This window comes from Ahaetulla prasina, chromosome 1, assembly GCF_028640845.1.
Source record: "Ahaetulla prasina isolate Xishuangbanna chromosome 1, ASM2864084v1, whole genome shotgun sequence".
Classification (NCBI taxonomy): Eukaryota; Metazoa; Chordata; class Lepidosauria; order Squamata; family Colubridae; genus Ahaetulla; species Ahaetulla prasina.
Genome location: NC_080539.1, coordinates 153,159,369 through 153,184,827, shown reverse-complemented (window position 1 = coordinate 153,184,827; position 25,459 = coordinate 153,159,369). Strand labels below are relative to the sequence as shown.

The 25,459-nt window shown below is 39.1% G+C and overlaps 1 protein-coding gene across 5 annotated transcripts in view; it reads right to left on the bottom strand.

The window, feature by feature from the left end:
- GRHL1 (grainyhead like transcription factor 1) overlaps nucleotides 1-25,459 on the bottom strand; it is a 66,057-nt gene that overhangs the window by 15,355 nt on the left and 25,243 nt on the right. For all 5 annotated transcript variants that reach the window (XM_058178328.1, XM_058178319.1, XM_058178310.1 and 2 more), the window contains 2 exons: nucleotides 4,480-4,638; nucleotides 1,188-1,275 (listed from right to left, as the gene is read on the bottom strand). In XM_058178328.1, coding sequence (XP_058034311.1) covers nucleotides 1,188-1,275; nucleotides 4,480-4,638 — 247 coding nt within the window. The remainder of the gene's footprint in view (nucleotides 1-1,187; nucleotides 1,276-4,479; nucleotides 4,639-25,459) is intronic.

The window sequence follows — 25,459 nt, the reverse complement described above, 5'->3', positions numbered from 1 at the left end:
CATGTTCCTGTTGCGAACCGGTAGTAAAGATAAGTAGAACCCACCCCTGCCTCTCTTCCCACCCATATGTTTACTATATGTTGTGTGCATCTGTCAGTTTGCAAAAATAATTCTGAGTGATTGCTGCGAGAAGCAGCTTTCAGCGAAAATACAGTTTATGAGTTCAGTGACAGAAATTAATTTATTTTATCCCATGGAACCCTTATAGTTTGGCTCTGAATCCATTTCTTAACTATGCAAAAGTTTAATATTATGGCTATATAAAGCGAGGCTGATACTTATTTTTTGTTTATTTATATCCTGCCCTTATTATTTTTATAAATAATTTAATACGATCACACACTGTAACATGGCAAAATATGTTTCCTTCAATGGCCAAAAGCTTTACAAGATAAATCTTATAAAATGCCTGTTTTTTACAGTAAGGTGTTATATATTTTCAATTGAAATCTCATCTGATTTTGATATTTTTTCCCCTGAATTTTCATGCAAGAATATTGGAATCTTGCAAGATTTGGCAGTCTAATAAATTTTCAGCCAGATACAAATAAAGGTATAGTTATAAAGGTAACACTTTCCCTATCCAGTCATGTCTGACTCTAGAGCGCGGTGCTCATCTCCATTTCTTAGCCAAGGGAGCCAGCATTATCCAAAGACATTTTCCTTAGTCATGTGGCCAGCATGGCTATATGCCGAAGGTGCATGGAATGCTGATACCTTCATATCATATTCACCTACTTGATTTTGAACTGCTAGGTGGGCAGGATCTGGGGCAAATAATGGGAGCTCATCTCATTGTGCGGGCTCGGATCTTGAACCCGGGCAGTCACAAGCTTAGCATCTTTAACCACTGATCCATTGCGCCCCCTTGTTATAGACATAAATAGATACAGATATAGGTATGGGCCTGTATTATTACATGTATTATTACAGGTAGCACTGCCGGTCTTACTCCAACAATATTAAAACTGTTTACATTATTCCTTTTCACATGGAATATTTTCACCTCTTAACTCAAAGTTCAATGGAACCACTATCTTAATTATCCCTAGTCAACATAGGTAACTTCCTTTTTCTAAAAAAAAAATATTTTAAAAAAATGTTTGTTCATTTCTGGTTTACACAGTAAATAAGGTTTATTTGACTATTTCCACTCCATTAGAGGGCACTCTAAATTTTCTACTTACAGGCATTCAGCTGAGAACTGGGGTCACTGCATTTGCCTTTTCTTTTGCTCTGTTTCCGTTCTTCATCCCGGATCTTCCTTTCTGCTCCCTATAGGAAGGAAGGAAGGAAGGAAGGAAGGAAGGAAGGAAGGAAGGAAGGAAGGAAGGAAGGAAGGAAGGAAGGAAGGAAGGAAATGTCCAGTTCTTAAGTTGTTTTTTTTTTAAATCTACCTTTGGAGTTTATCTTCCTTAATCTGTCTGAAGTCAGGCACTACACAAGCTAGTCAAGCTGCAATAACTTAAAGGCAAACTTATGTAATCATGGGTGAAGCTTAACTACCACACATACCATTTGGGCATGAGGGCCAAGAAAATCAGGACCTACGAAATCAGGGCCTTCTCTGTAAGCCTATCAACAGAACACTAAGATATTTTATAAGGCCATGAATACATTGTCCTAACAAATATATTCTTCGAAGTAGTGGTAAACATCATCATTTACTTGTAAACGACATTTGAACCTGTTTTAAAAGATTGTATACAACTTCCAGGCAGTGTTAATTTGTGTGCCAATTTTACGACCAGCAAAATGTTTTTTTATCTCAGAGTGGAAGAGATGTTCCACACCAGGTTTAAGTGGCCAATAGGATCTGTACTGATCCTACCCCCTAAAAGGTCATTAACCATGCCACTAACAATAGGGCAATGAAGTGGGTCAGGTTGTATCCACAACAATAACAAGGGGAAAGAAGAACATCTGGAACATCTAAAGACAATTTAACTTATTTTAGCTGTGTGCTGGGTATGAGATGAAAGTGTGACATCATGGAGACTGGACAGAAAAACATAACTGGTAGTGAGATGGGATTATTTTGATTGCACCTCATAGATGCCAACCAAGGAAACAAGTAATTTTGTTTTCATATCAGAAACTGCTGGGACAAAATGCAGTCTTGAAAAACATGATTGTAACTTGTTTCTCTAGGGAACACAAGCAATTGATCTATAGCAATAGGCCAAATGATTGTTTTTTTTAAAAAAAAACCCAAATCTCTAAAAGGGCCTGGCTATTTTTAAGAAAATATATTTAAGAAAAATTTTAAGAAAATGTTGGATAGCCATTTGTTTGAAATGGTGTAGGGTTTCCTGCCTCGGCAGGGGGTTGGACTAGAAGACCTCCAAGGTCCCTTCCAACTCTGTTATTATGTTATGTTATTACCAATACTATTACTATTTATTTATTTACTATCCTTCCTTTTTTATTTTTTGAAATAACTCAAGGTGGTGAACATATCCAGCATGCTTTCCTCCTTCTATTTTCCCCACAACAACAACCCTGTGAGGTGTGTTTGGTTGAAAGAGAGTGACTTGCATAAGGTTACCCAGCTGGCTAAGGTGGGACTAGAATTTACAGTCTCCCACTTTCTGGGTGATGCCTTAATCACTAGGCCAAACTGGGTATAGAAACATTTCATGTTCAAATTTGTCTATAAACAAGTTTTCAGGGCTTAGACAGCTAAATTAAAAACATAAAGTATACAGTAATATTAAATGCTATAACAAAATATTACAACATTGAAAAAAAATAATTAGTTAAAGATTGAGATTTATTATTGACTACAGCATGGAAAAAATGCAGGCATATTGCTTGAAACCCCTGAGGAAATGGCAGGTTGTGTCACGCTAGCTGATCAAAAGAAGCTGAAATCTGAACTGAGCTTTACAAATTCCTTTTAGCTCGCTCTTGTCTCTTTCAAAGCAATCTTGATTAAAGCAGTCTTAAACAGAGATTAAACAGATAAGCTTTATTCCCCAATGTCTCACTTAAATTTGGCATTAGTTTTTTGTTGTTGATGGAGACAGAATTTATAGGACAGAGTGACCACTTGATAACAAATGCTGTGGAAATGCCAAAAGTCATTGGGAAAAAACCCAAGTAGGCCAAAGTTGGCAGACTAATGAAGTACAGTGTTATGTTCTTAAAAGCTGAAAATAACCAGGGTTTAGAATTTCCCTGGATCAAGAATTGTGTCATGTAATCAATTTATTTAATAAAGTTCAGCCAGACTAAAATTATCACACTTTTAAAGGCACATATCTTCTAGGCAAGATTTGTGAGGTGAATAAAAATATAATCCAAATGCTATCAATTATAAAATAAAAATTAACAGATGGAATCTAAGTAGCAAAATCCACGTTGGTTGTTACTCGAATTTATTAAATATCCTGTGTGTATAAAGAATGAAAGTCCAGCTCTGTTTATGTATTTTTCTACTGGAAACAGAATTCAAGGTCATAAAATAGTGTACAATGTTTTGAGTTTTTCAGGATTCTTCATTGTGAAAAATAATAAACAAAGCAAGAGAGAGAGAAAAAACGGCGGGGGGGGGGAGAACTGATGGAATCTGCCTTTGGCTACCAACTGTATGAAAGGTAGAATGAAGTTAATCATATCAGACAGTGTCAAATGCTGAAAAAAATTCTGATTGCATTTCAACTCACTCAAGGGCTGTACTATGGGACAAATACATACAATACATCATACCTACCTACATACTTACATAAATACATATGTACTTACAGGTAGTCCTCAACTTATGACCACAACGGAGTCCAAAATTGATGTTGCTAAGTGAGATATTTGTTAAGTGAATTTTGCCCCATTTTATGATCTTTCTTGCCCCAGTTGTTAAGTTAGTAACACAGTTGTTAAGTGAATCTGGCTTCACTTTGCTTGTCAGAAGCTGATCATATGATTCAGGGACACTGCAACTGTAATAAATATGACTCAGTTGCCAAGCATTGAGTTTTGATCACATAACCATGGGGACGCTACAGTGGTTGTAAGTGTGAAAAATGTCCATATATCACTTTTTTCAATGCCATAGTAACTTCGAATGGTCACTAAATGAACGGTTATAAGTTGAGGACCACCTGCACATACATAGTACACTGTTATTTTGATTCTTGGCAACTTTTCACTGGTCATCTCCCCACAACCAGAGAATAACCCTCTCTTTCACCAACCCCAATGAAACAAAGCAGGGGTCTCCAACCTTGGCAACTTTAAGACTTGTGGACTTCAGCTCCCAGAATTCCTCAGCCAGCTTTGCTAGCTGAGGAATTCTGGGAGTTGAAGTCCACAAGGTCTTAAAGTTGCCAAGGTTGGAGACCCCTGAACCAAAGGATAGCCAATCACCTTTGTATCCAAATTGCTGATTTTTTCTTTCCTTCAATCTCTTGGTACCCCTGAGTGGCTATATTAAATATTTGACTGAAACAAAAGATTCAAGAAGGACTTGGACAGCTTTACCTTGTCACAGAAGACTTTAATCTGGCAGTAAGCTCTGTGGATGGGTTTGTTGCTTCTGTTGTTGTAGCTGTAGGTGTCAATCTGAAGATTGAGAGGGAGGCCTTTGACTCCTTTCTGTGAGGAGAAATCTGTACTAAGGCAGTTCACAGCAATGAAGACCTGCAGGGCAAACCAAGCATAAATTAAATCTAAAGTTGCTTTGAAAAACAATTCAGTGTTTTCCATTGTGCTACATCGCTTCGTTCCAATATACTGGTATACTGTATGTAATCATATATCTATCAGGACAAAGAGACACATCTTCATCCATCACTAACCAGAATCCAAGATCATGGCCCATCTGTAACCACAGCATAGGAACAATCCTATTAGTGATATGTTCTTTCTTGACATTTCGGTTCAGTCCACTGCTCTACTGTCCAATACAGATTTTTTATTTGACAGTGATGTACTGTAGCAAAATAGCCAAGTATAGTTTATGATGTTGTAACTTGAGTTGCAGACTGGACCCAAGTTCACCCCCTGACAGGCTCCCTCAGTGGTGGGTTTCAACATTTTTTACTATAGGTTCTGTAGGCATGGCTCGGTGGGCTGGATTGGGGAGGGAATCTCCATTCCCTCCCCAATCCAGGGAAAGGATACTGCAAAATCCCCATTTCCTCCTCATCAACTGAGACTTGGGAGGCAGAGAATAGATGGGGGGGGGGGCAGTCAGAATTTTTACTACCGGTTCTCCAAACTACTCAAAATTTTTGCTACCGGTTCTCCAGAACTGGTCAGAACCTGCTGAAACCCACCTCTGGACTCCCTTCTGGGAAGATACCTAGAGAATTATTTTAGTCACCTTCAACATCCTAGACTTGCTAGCCCAATGCTGTCAGTCCATATCAAGAACTGCCTACATTATAGAGCAGTAGTAGTCAACCTGGTCCCTACTGCCCACTAGTGGGCATTCCAGCTTTCATGGTGGGCGGTAGGGGTTTTGTCCGATACTGAAGCACTTTCCTTTTTTTTTTATTTAATTGACTTTATAAAACAAATTCATAGCATTATTTAAAAACATTTTCATTAGGTTTTCATAAAATTCCCCGTGACAATTTAAATTTCTGAAAATATACTATTTGTATCGCCCGCGCATAAGTTTAGTTCACGTTACGTAAGTGAAACTAAATGGCGCTATAGTGCGACTGCAAACAAAAGAGCCTCGTCCCAGAATAGCTTGCACATCTCCCCCCCACACCACCCAGCTGTAACAGACAAGCAGAACTGGTAGCTGACGCCCCCCCCAACCCCAATCCACAATGTGTGAGAGGCATGCGCAGATGACAATACACAGCCCATTACTGTGGAACTGGTGGGCGGTTAGAAAATTTTACTACTAACAGAGATACAAAAGTGGGCAGTAGGTATAAAAAGGTTGACTACTCCTGTTATAGAGCAATGATGGTGAACCTTTTCAGCACCGAGTGCCCAAACCAGAACGTGCACATGTGTGCACGTTCATGACCAGCTGATCGGCGCGCACATGTGCACCAGCCAGCTGGTCTTTGGATTTCCTGCGCTCCAACGTGCGCAAAGTCCAGCTAGCCAATGCACATGTGCGCTCCGGAAACCAAAAGAGCAGATGGCAATGGCAATGGCACACGTGCCACCTTCAGCATGCGTGCCATAGGTTCACCATCACGGTTATAGAGCATTGCATGCCAAAACAACTAGACACCAAGATAGTTTTCCTCCATGCCATCACTCTGCTGAACACTTAATTCCACAGCACTGTCTCATTTCTCATCTTTTGTCATCTTCCCTACTATTGGTTTCTTATGATTTATCAATTGTTTGTAACTTATGATAAATGATTGTAACTATGATTGATGATCTATGATCTATTACTTGCTTTTTATATATACATTGTGAGCTTGTGCACCACAGAAAAATTTCTTGTGTGTTTAATCACCCTTGGCCAATTAAGAATGTTCTATTCTATTCTATTCTATTCTATTCTATTCTATTCTATTCTATTTTATTCTATTCTATTCTAGTCTAGTCTAGTCTAGTCTAGTCTATTCTACTCCTACTCCTACTCCTACTCGCTGAGCTCCACACAGAAAGCAGGTAGGGTTCTGTTCCTGAGAGAGGTTTTGAAAGGTGATTTGGGTCTCACAAACTTGCAGCAAAGGTTATTATTGATTACTGTTGCTCTATTTTCACTCCTAGGAAAAGGTTTTTGTGAAAAGTTGTACCTCAGAGGCCCAAATAACTCAGCCAGGCCTGAACACTATGCATTTCAACATCAGGAATTCCCCCTCCCAGTCTACAGCTCTGCTTCAAATAAATTGCCCAATTTGTTAAAAACAGCATTAAATAAATGTATTTCCCTCTAGTTATATGTACATTGCAGACCAAGGGTCTATTCATATGACTAAGGATTTTTAGGATTTTATCCCAAAGCAGCAGTGGACATTTTAACCTCACAGAAAGTGCACTTACAGATTTTACGAACATAGTTAATTCTCAGTTACTGAACAAATGTTCATCTGGCATTCAGAAAAATAACGGGTTAATGTCTTGATGAACCTAACAATATTTATTTATTTATTTATTTATTTATTTATTTATTTATTTATTTTTTATTTATTGTTTCAATTTCTATACCGCCCTTCTCCCAAAGGACTCAGGGCGGTTTACAGCCAAAGTAAAGACAGTTAGTACAATTTTTAGGACCATATATAATACATATAATAATAATATGTATTATTATATTTTTTTTGTTTTGCTTTCTATCTATATATTTATATATTAGACATTTTAGAAAAAATAGGTGTTGGAAGAAATATCCATCTGGGTTCAGTTCCAAGTGGGGACAAAGACACTGGAAACATGGAGGCTGCTTGGAAAGATGGTTTAATGGTGGTCAGGATCACATGGCTTGAGTTCCTGAACAGAAAAGGGCTGAGATCCTGTGTGCTCCCTAGCTGTATGCTTTTTCTGAGCTTTGAACTTTCTGGGGCACAAGAAGAGTACCCTGATTGGCTGTCAGACTCCCAGGGGGTGGGGGTCTTAGCTAGCCTTGCTGGCTGATGTAATCTTCCCAGGTGCCATGTGGTGAGTTTCTGTTCTATTGTGTTGCAAATGATGGTCCATTGACAAAGGTGGGGGGATTGAGTTTCTACCTCTGACCCATTGACAAAGGTGGGGGGAAATGAGTGAGCTTGGTTGAGGCTTTAATGGCCCATTGACAAAGGTGGTGGGGGGGAGTCAGGAAGCTGCTTTGTCTTTAAAACATGTTTCTCCATTTCTCATCCAGGAAAATATATTCTGCCTTTTAAATATTTTCTAAAATATTTCATTCTTCTAGGAGGGGGGCGGGTGCTAAATTCCTACATAGGAAAAGAAAAGGAAACAAATAAAAGGATGGGCTGCAAATAATTAAACTTAGCTTAGATTTCTGTTTATTACTCTGTAGGTGACTGTGGTTTATGCAAATAAGAAATAGTAAACTTTGCACAACTGTACATGTTCAATGGTTTTTCTCCTCACATTTATTTTTAGCAAAAGTGTGAAGTCTAGAAAAGCAGAGAACTGGCAGTGCTAGATACCTGTATCTCATGGACTCACCCACTGCTTTTAACTCTTCAAGGTACATTTTAAAAACGCATTCTTTGAAACAGTTTGTCTTAGCATATTTTCAGGGATTCAGGACAATAGTTTTTGTACACGCTATTTGAACACAATTGTCAATCAGGAAATATTAAGCAATATCATCCCAATAATAGTAGTGTAATTTACTTCACTGCTGCTTTGCTTCAAAAGAAAAACTAAATTTAGAACTGATATATGGGGAATGTGAGCCTCCTAGTGGTACAAATCAGGCATTGCAATACAACTAGATTTCCTAATTCATTTTTGTACATAGTATGTCACACTGTAAAAGCTTTTAACTGAACAAACAAAAGAGGAGGAAATGGAATTTATCCAAGTTTTTTAAAATAATCCCTGCTGTAAAAAAGTCTGCATTGCAAATGAAAAAAATTGTAAAAATATATATGGTATAGAAAGGTAAAAGTTTCGCCTGTCCAGTCGTGTCTGACTCTAGAGGGCAGTGTTCACCTTCATTTCTTAGCTAAGGGAGCCAGCATTGTCCAAAGATGCTTCTATGGTCATGTGGCCAGCATGACCATACGCTAAGGCGCATGGAACTTTGCTACCGTCCCATCAAAGTGGTACCTATTAATCTACTTGCATTTGCATGCTTTTGAACTGCTAGGTGGGCAGGAGCTGGGGCAAGAATAGGAGCTCACCTTGTTGCATAGCACTTGGATCTCAAACCCAGTCTGTCAGCTTTCCAGCTGACAAGCTCAGTGTCTTTAACTGCTGAGCCATCACGCCCCAATATGTGGTATAGTTTCATATTATTACCCCACTGATTAACTGATTATGAGCTATCAAGTCAGTATCAACTTTTAACTATACTACCCTGCTACACAATAATAATAATATAATAATAATATTTTAATTTATAGAATTTAATTTATATTTATATATCTAACAACTCTGCACATGTATTTTTCCTTAGAAGTCACATCCTCTTGAGAACTTATTTCCAATAGTCATTCACATACACATGAGTGAAAAAACAAAACAGACCTAATATCTGGGAGATTATCACATATTAAAACTGATATCAGGTTCTTTAAGCTTAAATAACTTGGGCTGGGAGACAAGGTTTTGAATCACTCAAGGCATTGTAAAGAAAATAAATTACTAGTGTGAATGCAATGATAACCATATGATCAATAGAATGCGCCATATTCTATAATCTGTTCCTCAAAGCAATCTTTCCTCCTTTCCTTCCTCTGAAAGGCCTTGTTGCAAACTTCGAAACAACCAAATATGTGTCAGTCTCCTTGCTTACGAAGGTGTTTCCCCAAAAATAAGACCCAACCGGAAAATAAGCCCTAGTATGATTTTTCAGGATTCTTATAATATAAGCCCTACCCTAAAAATAAGCCCCAGTTTAGATAATCAGCCAGATGCATTTAGTACCGTATTTCCCTGAAAATAAGATCTAACCAGAAAATAAGCCCTAATATGTCTTTTGGGGCAAAAATTAATATAAGACCCGGTCTTATTTTTGGGGAAACACGATAGGTCTGCAAGCAAACCCACCTGTCTTGTTAACATAAGAGTGACAAATCACTTCGAGGTCTCCCCCTTGTCTGCAAATAGAACCCAACTATAGATGCTACATTTTGTAGTGATTACTCAATAAGCTCTTTTCATTTTTGTGGTTTACAAAAAGCGAGAATAAGAGAGGTGTTTCAGCAACTTTTGAGATAGCTATCTAAAATACATTTCTACTTTTAAAATTGGATTAACAAAACATGCAACAATAGGAATATTCTGAGTCACGTGAATAGTCTCATAGCTTTTTTAAAAAAGTGAAATTAAGAAAATGGATGGGAGAGAATCTTATATCTGTGTTTTGAAGGAAAAAGCTAGGTGACTATGCTAGGTATTTCCCACCCAAAAGGTGCTGAAGAATCATGCAGCTGGTGAAGTTGTTGAACCTCTTCAGCCTGTACAGCAAGATTCCTCTTATGACAGTCTTTCTGGTTTTAGAGGACTATTCCGCATTCTTAGATATACGAAAATTGGCTTGTGGGTTTTGATAAACAGTTTCTGTCGTTTGGTCCTCAAATGCAGATTGTAAGAGAAAAGGGGAGACTATATACAAGTTACATGCTGATGCATTTTGAGGTCCTGCTTGTGAGGGCAAATCCAACGATTTTAGGGAAACCCAAATATCCACAGGGCATCTATTATTGGAAAATTGCTCAGTGCAGGCACACAGGAACTGCTACATGCAGGGATCATTATCCTTCACCGAATAAGAAAAGAGAAGGCACTCTCTATCAGACTGTGACCAGAGAGACTATATTTCAAAACCAAAATAAAAGAGCTCAAAATATCTCATAGTCAAGATGCCTACAAGTATTTTCTGGAGAGATGAGCAACAAATTTCTTGTCTCATTACACACTCACGAAAATAGAAGAATTCTTATTTTTCTCTTGGGACGTTGGGGGGAAGTCAAGCAGGATATTAGAAAAGAAGCAAAAAAAGATGGTAAAACTATCAGTATGTTGTTCTACTGTCATTTTGGCATTAAGAACAGCTAATAAGCACTGAACAAAGCTTGCTGCTCTGACTGTTCTTAGTAAATCCTCCCATAAAAAAACATTGAATAATTCCTATTCCTCTTCAAGAAGGGGGGAAAAACCAACACTGACCAAGTTAAGCTCCAGCATCACCCTCACTTCACTGCTCAAAAATGTGTGGAGAAGTTTGAGAAAAGAACACCTATGCACAATCTTGATGTAAACTTTAGAAATGCTTTCCCTAAACATGACCCCTTCTGCTGTACATTATTGAGATTTCAATTTGTGACTTGATTTATGACCATAATTTCAATTTACAGTCTATGACTGTAATTACACATTTGATTGATTGATCAATTTCTGGAGCTCCCTTCCCGGTCAATATACAGCAACCAAAAGTTGCTGTAGCAATTTTGAGGAAGTAGCTGAAGTAAAAAACAACAACAGATCTACAAAATTTCAAAGCATCTCTCACAGATACATAAAACAGGGACAGTGGTTTACCAGAACAAAAAAATAGTCATAGATACATAGCATTCTGTGAAAACCTAATGGAAGAACAGCACCTGTAACACCAAGAGAAAAATATCAAGAACATTATTCAGGAATTCACAGAGGTAAATTAATATGCCGTAAGTCTGCCTAGGTAAGTGGGTGTGTTCGCTTTGTAATATTTTTCCCACACTTAAGAATGCTGAGAATTATTCATTCAATGAGTTTTAATAAATGGGAATTATACTCCTGTACCTCAATTGCTTACAAATACCATGTCAGCAGATCTAACATGGATAATCCCATGGGAGATATTTGTACATTTAGCAGATCTAGGAGCAGTTGATACAATCTAGGTTACAAATTTTTTTTTAGCAGTAATCAAAGGGAAACTTGAAAGAATATATTTATTAACACTTTATTCCATAAGTAACCTTTTAGGGGAATTTTCAATGTAGATGGAAAACTAGAAATCTATTTTTGTTAGTCTGCATTAGACAGGTGGCAATATGGTTGCTTAATTAGGATTGTTAGGGAAAGAAGATCCAAGCTGGAATTTTAAAAACGGTTGATATATTGTAAAAGTCTATTTGGATTGGTCAGAAGGTAAAGTCACTGCTCTATCAGCAATTAGAAAGCTTGTGAGGAATATAATTAGTAGGATTTTTAAACTATGAAAAGATCTGTCAGACAAAAAGAATTTGACTTGGTTGTTCTTGAAGCACAGGAAACTTTGAGGGAAATTTGATGGGAAAAGTGAAGGCTGAAAACAAAAGAAGCTAATGAGAGATTTAACAGAAAAGTTGGCTTGAAACTCAAAATTAAGAAAACTAAAATCATGGCATCTGGCCCTCTCAATTCCTGGCAGATAGATGGTGAAGAAATGGAGGTAGTGACAGATTTTATTTTCTTGGGCTCCAAGATCACCATAGATGGGGACTGCAGCCAAGAAATTAAAAGACGCTTGCTCCTGGGGAGGAAAGCTATGGCAAATCTAGACAGTGTACTAAAAAGCAGAGACATTACCCTGCCAACAAAAGTGTGTATAGTCAAGGCTATGATTTTCCCAGTTGCAATGTATGGCTGTGAAGGTTGGACCATAAGAAAGGCTGAGCGCCAAAGAATTGAGGCCTTTGAACTCTGGTGCTGGAGAAGACTCCTGCGAGTCCCTTGGACTGCAAGGTGAACAAACAAGTCAGTTCTAGAGGAGATCAACCCTCACTGCTCTTTAGAAGGCCAGATCCTGAAGATGAAACTGAAATACTTTGGCCACCTAATGAGAAAGAAGGACTCACTGGAGAAGAGCCTAATGCTGGGAAAGATTGAGGGCAAAAGAAGAAGGGGACGACAGAGAACGAGGTGGCTGGATAGAGTCACTGAAGCAGTAGGCATGAGTTGGACTCCAGAGGATGGTAGAGGACAGGAAGGCCTGGAGGAACGTTGTCCATGGGGTCGTGATGGGTCGGACACAACTTCGCAACTAACAACAACAACAAAGTAATCTGAAGAAAAAGTCAATGAACTGGGGACACTTCTGTTAAGTTACAGGAAAAGTAATCAAGCTTATTCAGTCAAAGTTAGCTGCCTTAACTTTAAGGAAAATGCTTTATCCCCATTGCAAACAACATAGATAGCTGGACAGATGGATTGATGGATAGACAGATGATAGATGACAGATAGATAGATAAATAAATATATAGACAGACAATCAACCAACCAGAAAGATTCTCTTGCCAACATATCAGATCTGTGCAAGGGGTTCTCTTTTGTGGCAGCAGCTGAAAGAGTTATTAAAGTTTAGAAATAATGATTAAAAGAAAACTATCCAGCAAGTCCCACTGAACTAGGTCTCGAAGTTTGCTGTTCACAGTGAGGAAACCCATTTGGAGTCTTCCAGATACAGGCAAGCAATTTCCCAGTAAGAAGACTAGACAACATATGAAAAAACGGAGCTTGCGAGATATTTGACAATCCAATGCCATGACCTGTTGACATAAACTTTAATTATGAAGATTCTTTTCATATAATCCACTCTCTTAAGAGTAATGTTGTCATCTATGAAAAGAGAATGAGTGAATGAACACTCTGGGTGAAGCTTGGTCCCTCCCTTGTCTTCCTTACAATCTGGGCCAAGCCGGAGGGGCGGGGAGGGACAGCCCAGCTATAGACACCTGTCTTTTATCCCTGGAGGAAGATGCAGACAGCTGATCTTGCACTCTGTCTAGCAGGGACTTTAGCAGTAGAAGCCAACTGCTTTGGACCTGGCCTTTAAAGGTGCTCCTCCCTGCAGGGCAAGGAAGAACTACAAGGCCTGTTTCAAGGAAAGATGAAAATTGCTTCAAAGCCCTGATGCTTCATTCCTGAGAGGCAGGGCTTGGCTCCTGCCCCAATTTAAATAAGGTTCAGCCCATGAGAGAGTCTGGGCCAGAATCCACCCCTTGGGCCTGGCTGTTTCTCATTCTTGGTTGAGGTAAAGGTTGCAAGCTTTATTCAGTAAATCAGTTAAGATTGCATATATACACAGATAATCCTATGCACACATCCTACACTGTAGGTCATGCCGAACTCCCCAAGATTGATTTCTGAGTAAACACTTTTGATGTGTTATGATTAAATCGGTACCATATATTTTCCAGAGATTAAACCTCGTTGAATTCAAACAAGCTTTCTCTCTGGTGTAAACCTGAACAGAATTGGGTTGCCTGGCTTTGGTGGCGGGACTTGTAAATCTCGTTCATTTTTGAGCTTATATTGGCTGGAGAATGTTGCAATTAGAGCAGAATTAAAGCATGTACAGGTGCCTTATAAGGGAAAAAAAGACTACTAGCTACTTAAACTGCAGCTTCTAATACATGCCTCCCACCGACCGGTACGCTCTCATAGAGCGGGCCTCCTCAGGGTGCTGTCAGCCAGACAGTGCAGGCTGGCGACCCCCAGGGGGGGAGAGCCTTCTCTGTGGGGCACCTACCCTCTGGAATGAGCTTCCCCCAGGATTTCGACAACTTCCAGACCTCCGGACCTTTCGCCGCGAGCTTAAAACATATCTATTCTTTCGAGCAGGACTGGCTTAATAGGGTTTTAAATATGGATTTTATTGGGGTTTATTTTATATTTCGTATTGTATTTTAAATTTAGGCTATTGGAATAAGTTTTTTAAATATTGTTTTTATTGAAATGTATTGTTTTTATTTTATCTGCCTGTTCACCGCCCTGAGTCCTCCGGGAGAAGGGCGGTATACAAATTAAATTATTATTATTATTATTATTATTATTATTATTATTATTATTATTATTATTATTATTATTATTATTATTATTATCTTCATTATCTTAGAACGGCAAAGTTATGAAAGCTAAATGTTAACTAGCTTTAGCTAATTAAACACATTGTGGTTAACTATCAGTTTCCTACTGGTTGTCATCCCAAATAATTAGAACGGCATCCTTACAAGGCACTTTTCTTTTTTATTAAGGCATGATAGAGATTCAGAGCAGCAGAAAAGTAGCACAGAGAGATCAATGATAAGCAAGGATTTTTAGTGGTTCAGTTTGAAGAGCGGCAGCCATTTCATAAGACTGTAGTACTTCAGAGAGGAAACTGGGAAGGTAGCAGGTTATTTTTCTCTTCCCTCATCATCCCATTTTTCTTTTGTGTTAGGTCTTCTACCTGTAAACCTAGGCAAGTAAGAAGAGCTTGCTTTGCATGTGGAAATATTTTTACTTGTTCTTTAGCTAGAAAATGCCATAACAGATTACCCATAAAACATATTAAGATACTGCAATCTAATAAAACCTGTGCCTAACACCTAGCAGTTCGCAAGCAGGCAAATGTGAATAGATTAATAGGTACCACTTTGGTGAGAAGGTATCAGTGTTCAGTGCGCCTCTGGCATATAGCCATGTTGGTCACATAACCACGGAAATGTCCTCAGACAACACTAGTTGCCTTGGCCAAGGAATAGAGATGAGCACCATGCAGTGGTGGGTTGCTACCAGTTCGCCCCAGTTCAGGCGAACTGGTAGCAGCGGCGGGAGCCTCCGCCCACCCGCCCGGATGTCATCAAATACGATCTGCGCATGCACAGAAGCTTCTGCGCATGCAGAGAAGTGGCACGCGCGAGAGCAAAGCGAGCGACCAAGAGCAAACCAGTAGCAAAGGTAAGTGAAACCCACCACTGGCACCATGCCCTAGAGTCAGACACGACTGGCCAGGGAAACCTTTACCTTCTTTTTTAAAAACTACATAACCAAACGGAAGTGGGAAAGGAGAGAACAATACACAAAGATCACCTACTGAAAGCAATGATCAGAAGGCTGTGAACTGCAAATACAAGGAAGAAGGAACAAGACGTTGCAATCCTCCGCACAGTTACTCTCAGCACATTCCACTGAACAGATTAGAATTTATTTTCAAGGAAACGTGCAGAAGACTGCTAACGCCTGTGCTACAGTCTGAATGATCACAAAAGCCAAGTGTGACTGACTCATCCATATGTCTCTCATTTAATTTCATCCTAACCAAACTGGTTATACAGACAAAAGAAGCAACACCTTATTTCGAAGATCCAGGTGACTGAGTGTGTCACGAGGAGAGGAAAAAAAACATCCTTACAGCTGTAAGTGACCTCATAATCTAAAGGAGTGCACTAATATAACCAATATATTAATTGTAATAATTGAGCTGCTTTCCTCCATTTTTACTTTTAAGAGAATCCTACGTGATTCTAAATGTTTCTGTAACACAGAGGGGAAGCCTAAAACTGTTCCCAGCATCCTATCTGTTTCTCTGGAGACCGCACTGCTGAAATCTATCCTCAAAATGGCCGTATTTTGACAGCACTTTTTTTTTTCTCTTTGGTGCCAAGGTCAGGACTGGAATGAAAAAACCTCTGAGAAGTTACATTGCTTCAAGCCCACCATTTAATAAAAACTCCCAAATTGTGCCGTGTTGATCAGCAATGTAGCTAAATTTTATCGGTACAATTGTTGAGTTAAAGTCGAATACAAATGAAAATTGGAGCAGAAGTCCTCTGAGTGATGAATTGGTCTAATTCCGACCTTTCAGTAGGCACAATGATAAAAAGAAAATGTTAGGCCCACTTTATTTGGTGACGTCACCACATCACTGGAGATCTCATCCAGCCTGCCAACTAGTCAGAACTTGCAGCTTTTGACACAGAGGGAGTTACCCATCCTGTGCCACAGGCTGGTTGGAGCTTTCCCATGACTGCATCCACATGTACAGGTAGTTCTCAACTTACAACAGTTTGTTTAATGACTGTTCGAAATTACAGTGGCACTGAGAAAATGACTTATGACTGTTTTTCACACACATGACCATTGCAGCATCCCCATGGTCACATGATCAAATTTGGCAATTAATTCTTGTTAATGATGGTTGAAGTGTTTTGGGGTCCTGTGATCACCTCTACAACCTTCTGATAAGCAAAGCTGCGGGGGGGGGGGAGCCAGATTCACTTAACAACTGTGTTACTAACTTAACAACTGCAGTGATTAATAACCGTGGCAAGAAAGGTCGTAAAATGAGGAAACACTCACTTAACAAATTTCTCACTTAGCAACATACATTTTGGGCTCAATTGTGGTCATAAGTCGAGGACTTACCTATATAATAGGTGGCTATGGACGACCATTGTGCCACAGGATAGCAATAGCAATTAGACTTATATACTGCTTTACAGTGCTTTATAGCCCCCTCTAAGCGGTTTACAGATCAACATATTGCCTCCAACAATTTGGGTCCTCGTTTTACCCACCTCAGAAGGATGGAAGGCTTAGTCAACCTTCAGCCTGGTGAAATTTGAACTGCCAAATTGCAGATAGCCAGCAGTCAGCAGAAGTAGCCTGCAGTACTGCACTCTAACCACTGCGCCACCATGGATGGTACATGAACTCTTCTAATCAGGACTTCGGAGCCCTGGACAGTTGCCAAAATCTTATATTCAACAGCCCAACAAAGATGTCATCTGGCCAATCCACTGGGCCATGACACATCCTTTGGATCCTCTGAATGGACCTCTAGGGACTCAACATTGCATTGATAAGAAAAATTGTAGGAAGTTATAAAACTGTTATCATGTTACCAGATGTAACAGATAAACTTAAGGTTGGGACAACAAGCAAAGTAAGATCTGTGGTTGCAACCATTTTTAGGTGACTCCTCAATCAGCTTTATAGAGAATGCAAATAATCCATTAAAGCCATTTGTCTGGACAATTCCCAAAGACAGCAAATCATCTGTATAAAATCAGGGAGAGTAGTCATGAAAATATGGACTTCTGAGCTACTTCTAGCATCTTAGCAGCTCACATATGCTTTCTGGATTTCCGTGTGATTCCGAAAGCCTTTGTGCACAGGCATGATTGTGCCTGCAAGGGCACTTCAGCCCCATTGGTAATTGGTAATACAAGGCAGATCCATTTTATTTCATTTTTAAGCTTACAGTGATAGATCAACTACTGGGAAGGAGGGATGAAAAATAAGAGGTTTTTCCATATCGGGCTACAATGCCTCTTAAAGAGGAGTTCCTTCCCTTTCTTCCTGCTCTCTCCCACACAGTCAGAGTGTTGAGTCTCTGTGCCAACCCAAGATAAGTTTCTTCTGGGCTGCGAGGAATAAAAAAATTGTGTTGCACTGACTCAGAATCCTTGGTCTCCTCTTTCCCTATGTCTGGGTTTTCCTAACCTTGGCAACTTTAAGCACGTGGACTTCAACTCCCAGAATTCACCAGCCAGCCAATCTATTGCCTGACTTTGTCCAATCTGCCATACTTTGTCCATTCTGAAGTAACTGGTTTAAGAATATTACGATAATCAAGAGAGAAACACTAACAGTGGGGATACGGTTTGTGGATGACGATGCCTAATTCTATCAATTGCCAGGACTAGTAAATCCCTCTACCACATGCTAAGCAAAGGAGTTTTTGGAAGAAGTGATAGTGGGCCCAATGCAGGGGAAAGGAAAGTCTCGGTCCTGCCCCACTCCATATCTGCTTTTTGTATAACAATATCACATTTTGGGAAATGAATAGGTCCACGTGTTAAAAAATGTGAAATACATTCCCCATGATTTAAAAATTAAATTTAAAATATTATTTTAAAATGATTAAAAAGGACTGGTCGGTAACGGTCTTAGATTGTCGATGTAAGAAATCTGAACATTCTTTTAACTCACATGATTTGGTCCTGTTCTGTTACAGCTTTGTTTTGGTTTCAAATTAATACATATATTAGTATAACTTTGGAAAGAAATATTGTACTTAAGGATTTCAATTTTGATACTGAACTACATTCATAAATCGTGCATTTTGTCATCTCATGCAGACTTCAACTCTTTTAAGTCTGGGGTACAACAAAGAGGATAATTCTGTATAGCTAGAAAAGAAACTCACCTTCCTTACTTTAAGAAATGGGTCCAAGATATTATCTATTTTTGAAAAGGATTTAGATTCTAAAAATAAGATGATATGGTATCCTGTTATAGGATAAATTTAATGATGTATAGGTGTATGAATTCCATATAGGTATTTAAACTTACCATAGTGATCATTCTTTCTATTAACTAGGGATTGGGTTTTGTTATGTATAGTTTAGTTTAATTACTATTCAGAGTTCTTTTTCCTTTCTTCTTTCTTTTTTTCTTTCTTCTTCTCTTTCTTTCCTTCCTTCCTCCTTCCTTCTTCCTCTTCTTCTTCCTTTTTTCCTTTCCTTTCTTCATTTTTCCCTTTCTTTCTTTCTTTTCTATTTTCTTCTCCTTTGCACAGGGGATTGCCTTTGAGTCAGTGTTGACTCTGGCAACTGCCTACACTAGTCCCTGCAGTTCTCTTGGCAAGATTTTCACAAGTGATTTGCCATGACCTTATTCTGCCTAGGATTGAGGGAGAATATCCGACCCAAGTTCACCCAGCTGGATTTGTGACTAAGGCAGGAGTAGAACTCCAAATCTCTAGCCTAATGCATTTACCACTACTCTAGATTGGCCCTCTTCATGATGTATTCACTATTTAACATGGTGTGTATGTGGGGGAGGGGGTTTCCCCTTACAAGCTTTGCTCTAAGGAATGGCATTTGGCTTATATAAATAGTTTTTTTTTAATTTCATTTTGTCACAACAGTATACACAAACATCGACATAAAAAACAACAACACATTATAAAAGAAAAAATATATATATAAGTAAAAGTATGCAACAGCTATGTTAATTTAATGAAGGGAACAATAGGACAAGAACGGTAGGCAGTTCTCAGCTTGCAGCCGTGCAAAGTTATAATGGACTCTGAAAAAGCTACTTATAACCCAAATTCAAATTCATGTCTCAATCACCCCCACCCCCAATCATGTGACTGCATTTTAGGCACTCTGCAACTGGCCTGCATTTATAGCCGTTTGCAGCACCCCACGATATAGAATTTCCCAGTCTGTGTTTTCAGCAGGTATGATGGTCTTTTCCAGGAAGGGTCTTCTGTTGTGCACACACCCTCTGCTGGGCAAAAGAATTCACAACACCACCTACAATAGATGGCGATAAACTGATGATGATAATCATCTGGAGTAGCAGCTTCATTTCTCTTATGAGATAGATATAAACAGATGTGATGACATATATTCCAACACTTTTCTCTCTCTAACGCTAACCCTAACTCGTAACTTTGCAAAGAAGCTAACAAAGCTAAGGAGCCCACCATTCAAGAATTCACGATTGCAAGGAGAAAGACAACCTAGCTTTTGCTCAATACATTTTTAGAGGCTTATTGCCACAAGATACCCCTAAGGCTAATTATTTGGAAACCTGCAACTATGTCTAGAAAAGTGATTGTACAGTACTGCGTGATTGTTTTCAAACCCATTGCAAAATGATGAAGCAATAATCTGCTCTTAGATGCCAAATGGCCATGAAATACAAACCTTGTAATGAGAAAAGTGGGAACAGTTGAGGAGGAAAAGGAGAGTGAAAACAATCAATACTGTATGCTACTTCAAGAACCAGGCTATAAATATGTTTGTATTTATTTTGACACAATTGCTTTTCCTAACCTGGCTATCTCACGGAAGGATACCGTCTTGAAGTAAGCTACTCTATGGACCGTAATGTATCTTTCCTGATATTTTTTTTTATTCTCAGTAAGTCCTTCAACCTTCCTTTCTAACTAATTCATATTATATCTGTTTCCCTTCTGTTCTCCATTTTTTAGCACATTACCTAGTTGACTGACTAATCTTGAAAAGGCAAAGTGGGGTATAACTTACTTAGTAGTTGGGTGGGAGATCATTAGGGTTAAGCTGAGAAGTCTGAAATAAACACCTCAGAAAGAGGCAACGAGAAACCATTTCCAGATGGTTGTGAAGAGTCTATATGGAGATCAACCTCATCTCAAAGGACTGCTTAGCCGGTTCTTCCACTCATCTCCAAAACACCATTGAATTCATGCCTGCCACACATTTGCGCCAATCCAAATTAACTGTGTTAAATGAAGTTTCTCTGAATTAAATGATGATTCTGCAGCCAGTTTGTAATATCCTTTAATGCAAAATTTGTTATCATGATTTACCACACAAGAAATGTAGTAAGGACCTCACTTAAGCTCAGGTTTTGTCTCTACTTTCTCTGCGCACAACACCACATAAAAGTCTTTGTCTGGTAATTAAAAATAAATAAATGGAGCAGTCAAATGAACCATGTAATGAAAATAGTGGAAATTGGCTAGATCTCTTCCTGATAAGATCAGAGTGCTAAGAAAGAATTGCTGCTCTGTCTGGCAGTAATCTGATCAAGAATCACTGTCAAATCTGTTCTCTCTGAAGGAGGAGGAAAAGATTAAATAAGAAACACAGCAATCCAAAATAGTTATGGGAAATCTGTTTTTGCTTCCTGCTATTTGATAATGTTATAAGATCAAACTCAATAGAATCCTTAAAAAAAAAAACTGGGCCTGTTGACGTGGAAAAGGGGAATATTCATTATTGTTCTAACACTTTGACCCCAATACTTTTCAACCTCAATTCTTAAAATTCCCGGACAGAAAATACAGCCAAAAATGATTGATACTGGGAACAGAAAGTGGGAAAAGATATTTAATAACATCATACTTTTCTGAAGTAAAGGCCATACTTCTCTAAAAAGGGAGCAATTGACTGTTCCTATGAGTCTTCAAAATTAGGCCAACCTATGTATATAAAAAACCAATATACACATTTCTCTATAACAAACAGATATTTTAATTCCTTCAACTAAGGACATTAGGATGGTATAATGATGTCCCTCAACTTTATCACTATATCTACAGAATGTTTGAGGAGAGAGGATTGCTACCAATATGTTCATTGGTAGGAAAGGCAAAGCCTGAGGACAGACTCAAGAGAGGAATCAGCCTGGAATCCAGTGGTAGTATTCAGTCGGTTCTATCCAGTTCGGGCGAACCAGTGGTAGCATGCTCTGCCCACCCGCCCGGACAACATCATGTCCCGTTTTTGACTCTCTGCACATGCACGGAAGGTCCTGCATATGTGCGGAGGTGCCGCATGCGCGCTCACATTTGCGAACCCGTAGTGAAGGTAAGTGAATACCATCCCTGCTGGAATTATTATGAGAACACGTATTCTAAGTCCAACTCCTCTTGAATTCCATTAATTCTTACTAGTGCCAATTTAATGCTGAATGTTAGTTGACTAGATTCTTGTGTACATGCATGAGCAATAAATCAGCTTAACTAGAATTTAATGTATAGTCCTGACTCCTCACACCTGACAGATAGTAAGCAACTGACAGATTGATCCTGGGACACCGTGAGGGGCAACCTTAATAACATGGAGCTCAAACCCCTTCATTTCTTCCAAAGGCTCTGGATCAACATCTCACCCTTATCCACCAACTTGCTAGCTCTCACTCTAGCTGACATGAAACAAAAGAACGCAGGAATGAGGTTGGCCATGTTACAGATCGTTCTCTTTCATATGCACACAGAGTTTAGGATTAGACTGTCCACCTGCAAATCTGTACCACCACCAGCCCAATTTGGTAATAAGCCCCATATAATATGTACAATGATGTTTAACTGAATAGGTAGAATAGAATAGAATAGAATAGAATAGAATAGAATAGAATAGAATAGAATAGAATAGAATAGAATAGAATTTTTATTGGCCAAGTGTGGTTGGACACACAAGGAATTTGTCTTGGTGCATATGCTCTCAGTGTACATACACAGTATACATACAGTGTATGTATAGAATTGCAGTACAACATGTATATTTCTGGTCATCGATGCCCATGCTCCCTCCACTATCAATTTACAGTGTAGCACTCACATATTCTGCCAGCGTTTAGAAGTTTTCAAACATCCTGCAGCTACCTATCAAGATGAATTATTTGTTTGCTAGCCTTTGGCTCATTCTGCCCATTCTCAAGGATTATTTAAGAGACACACTAGGTGAATTTGCATAATGCAGAAATGAACAAATAGATGGTTCTTTCAACTTGAGCTCCAATGACTTCCAGATTTCAATTAACCCTAAAAAAGTAGTTCAGTTTAAAAAATAGTGCAATCCAGATTAATACCATGTTTTAGAGATTGCCATGCAGGGAACCTTGGCGTTTGAGATCTGCTTCATAGTTATGCCATTTTAAGCATCAGCATATGCTGACCTACTGGAAGGATAAACACATCAGGCTTTGCCTGATGAGGAGGGAATATTTATTTAGCAATAAAGATTTGGAACTGCTTCATGCCCATCCCCTAATCAGCTCCTCCTCTGCCCACAAATCCTTCCTTAAAGAGTCCCCTGCCAAATTCAACTGTGAAAGCCTTCCATTTCCTCTCTTCTGAACATTTGCCCAGATCATCTGTCAGGTGCAGCTAAGAAAAGGGCAACAATCTTGTGATTCTCATGTTTTTTGAAGCATTCAAAGTGGGAGTGGGGATGGGGGGGGCAGGAAATATACTCAACAGACGCTTTCCTTATGTCCTTGCATGACTGTTTAAGGAATATATTGCTCAGTCTTCTGCCTCACCCAACTTTTTTACCTGTAAGTGATTTTAATTCATTTTTTAAATTTATTTGTAACTTGCCTTTATTATTTTTTACAAACAACACAAGGTGGCAAACATATCCAGCACACCTTCCTCCTCCAATTTTCCTCACAACAACCCTGTGAGGTGGGTTGGGCTGAGAGAGGGAGATTGGCCCAAAGTCACCCAACTGGCTTTCATGGCTAAGGCAGGACTGGAACTCATGGTCTCTCATTTTCTAGCCTGGTACTTTGGACATTATGTTTATTTATATAAAGGCCTAGGAAACCCCTAGATTTTGCAAAATAAATATAGTGTGTGGCAACAGCCTACTGGTTTGTTTGGAAGTATACCCATCTATTATGACAAAAGGCAAGTGGTACGTGCAGAGATGAAGCAAACAGGTTGAGAGAAAGTGGTTCAACACACCAAGAAAGTGAATTATTCAAAGCTAAACAGAGATTTTAATCCAGGTTTCAGATTATGGTTAACATATTATGATAACGCTCTAGAACAGGGGTGTCAAACTCAAGGCCCACGGGCCAGATCCAGGCCTGCAGGGTGCTTAGATATGGCCTGCGAGGCCAGCCTGGAAATAGCAAAGGACCAGCCCATGGTGTTTCTGCCCCCTCCCCCCCGCATCCCGTTTTCGGCCTAGACAGACTCCTGCAGCACTCTGCCACCCAAAACGGGTCATGTGGGCCTCTGGTGGCTCAGACTGGTAAGACAGTCTGTTATTAACAGCAGCTGCTTGCAATTACTGCAGGTTCAAGTCCCACCAGGCCCAAGGTTGACTCAGCCTTCCATCCTTTATAAAGTAGGTAAAATGAGGACCCAGTTTGTTGGGGGCAATAAAAGTTGACTTTGTATATAATATACAAATGGATGAAGACTATTGCTTGACATAGTGTAAGCCGCCCTGAGTCTTCGGAGAAGGGCGGGATATAAATGCAAATAATAATAATAATAATAATAATGATGATGATGATGATGATGATGATGATGATGATGATGATGATGATGATGATGTAGCGGAGGACCACTACAATACTGATCTGGCTCTCGAAGAAATCTAGTTTGACACCCCTGCTCTAGAAAGACTGACATTGCAGTCCTAAGAACTGTTAGTTGAGAATAGATCCTACTGAAAACAGGATTTCCTTCTGACTTAACTACGAAAAATATTATCCTCTGAGCTATATCTACACAATACTGCCATCAATGCTAAGGTTTGTGTACGTGGAATTCCAGTGATGTTCAATTCTTCAACAAATAAGCCTTGATCGGAATGCAGTTTAAAACTGCTTCTCTTGTTTTGTTTGACAGAAAATGACGAATGGCATTTGAAACAGCAGCAGTCTTACCCCATCCCACCCCCAAACACACCTATGCAGACAGAAATGCATCCTGAAATGTAGCAGTCCTTTTTGTACACCTGTTGCAGATAACTGCAGCTGAGGGAACAGGAAATGCAAAGTATTCTGGAACTCTATTTATACTCTAGGACAGTGTAGTCAACCTGGTCCCTACCGCCCACTAGTGGGTGTTCCAGCTTTCATGGTGGGCAGTAGGGGTTTTGTCTGATACTGAAGCATTTTCCTTTTTTTTTATTTAATTGACTTTTAAAAAAAATTTTCATAGCATTATTTAAAAAAATTTTCATTAGGTTTTCATAAAATTCCCCGTGATAATTTAAATTTCTGAAAATATACTATTTGTATCGCCCGCGCATAAGTTTAGTTCACGTTATGTAAGTGAAACTAAATGGCGCTATAGTGCGACCGCAAACAAAAGAGCCTCGTCCCAAAATAGCTCACGCATCTCCCCCCACACCACCCAGCTGTAACAGACAAGCAGAGCTGGTAGTTGCCCCCCCCCCAAAAAACCCAATCCATGATGCGTGAGAGGCATCTGCAGACGACGATGCACTTTATAAATCACCATTACTGTGGAACCGGTGGGCAGTTAGAAAATTTTACTACTAACAGAGATACAAAAGTGGACGGTAGGTATAAAAAGGTGGACTACCCCTGCTCTAGGATATAATGGCAAGAGAATCTTAAAAATCTGTCAGAGTTTCTCTCTGATACTAAACAGTATCAAGTCAGGATTATCATGCATTTGTTTATTACACCAGGGCTAAACTGATGTTTACTTAGCACTTCCTTCCTCAAGGCTGTCTCCATATTCCCAATATGTACACATAGATATATACACACAAGAAGGCTAGAATGACTAGCCCGAAAGTCTTGGCATACTGATCATATTCAGGATGCTATTTTTTGTAGTTAAATAGAGGTATACCTT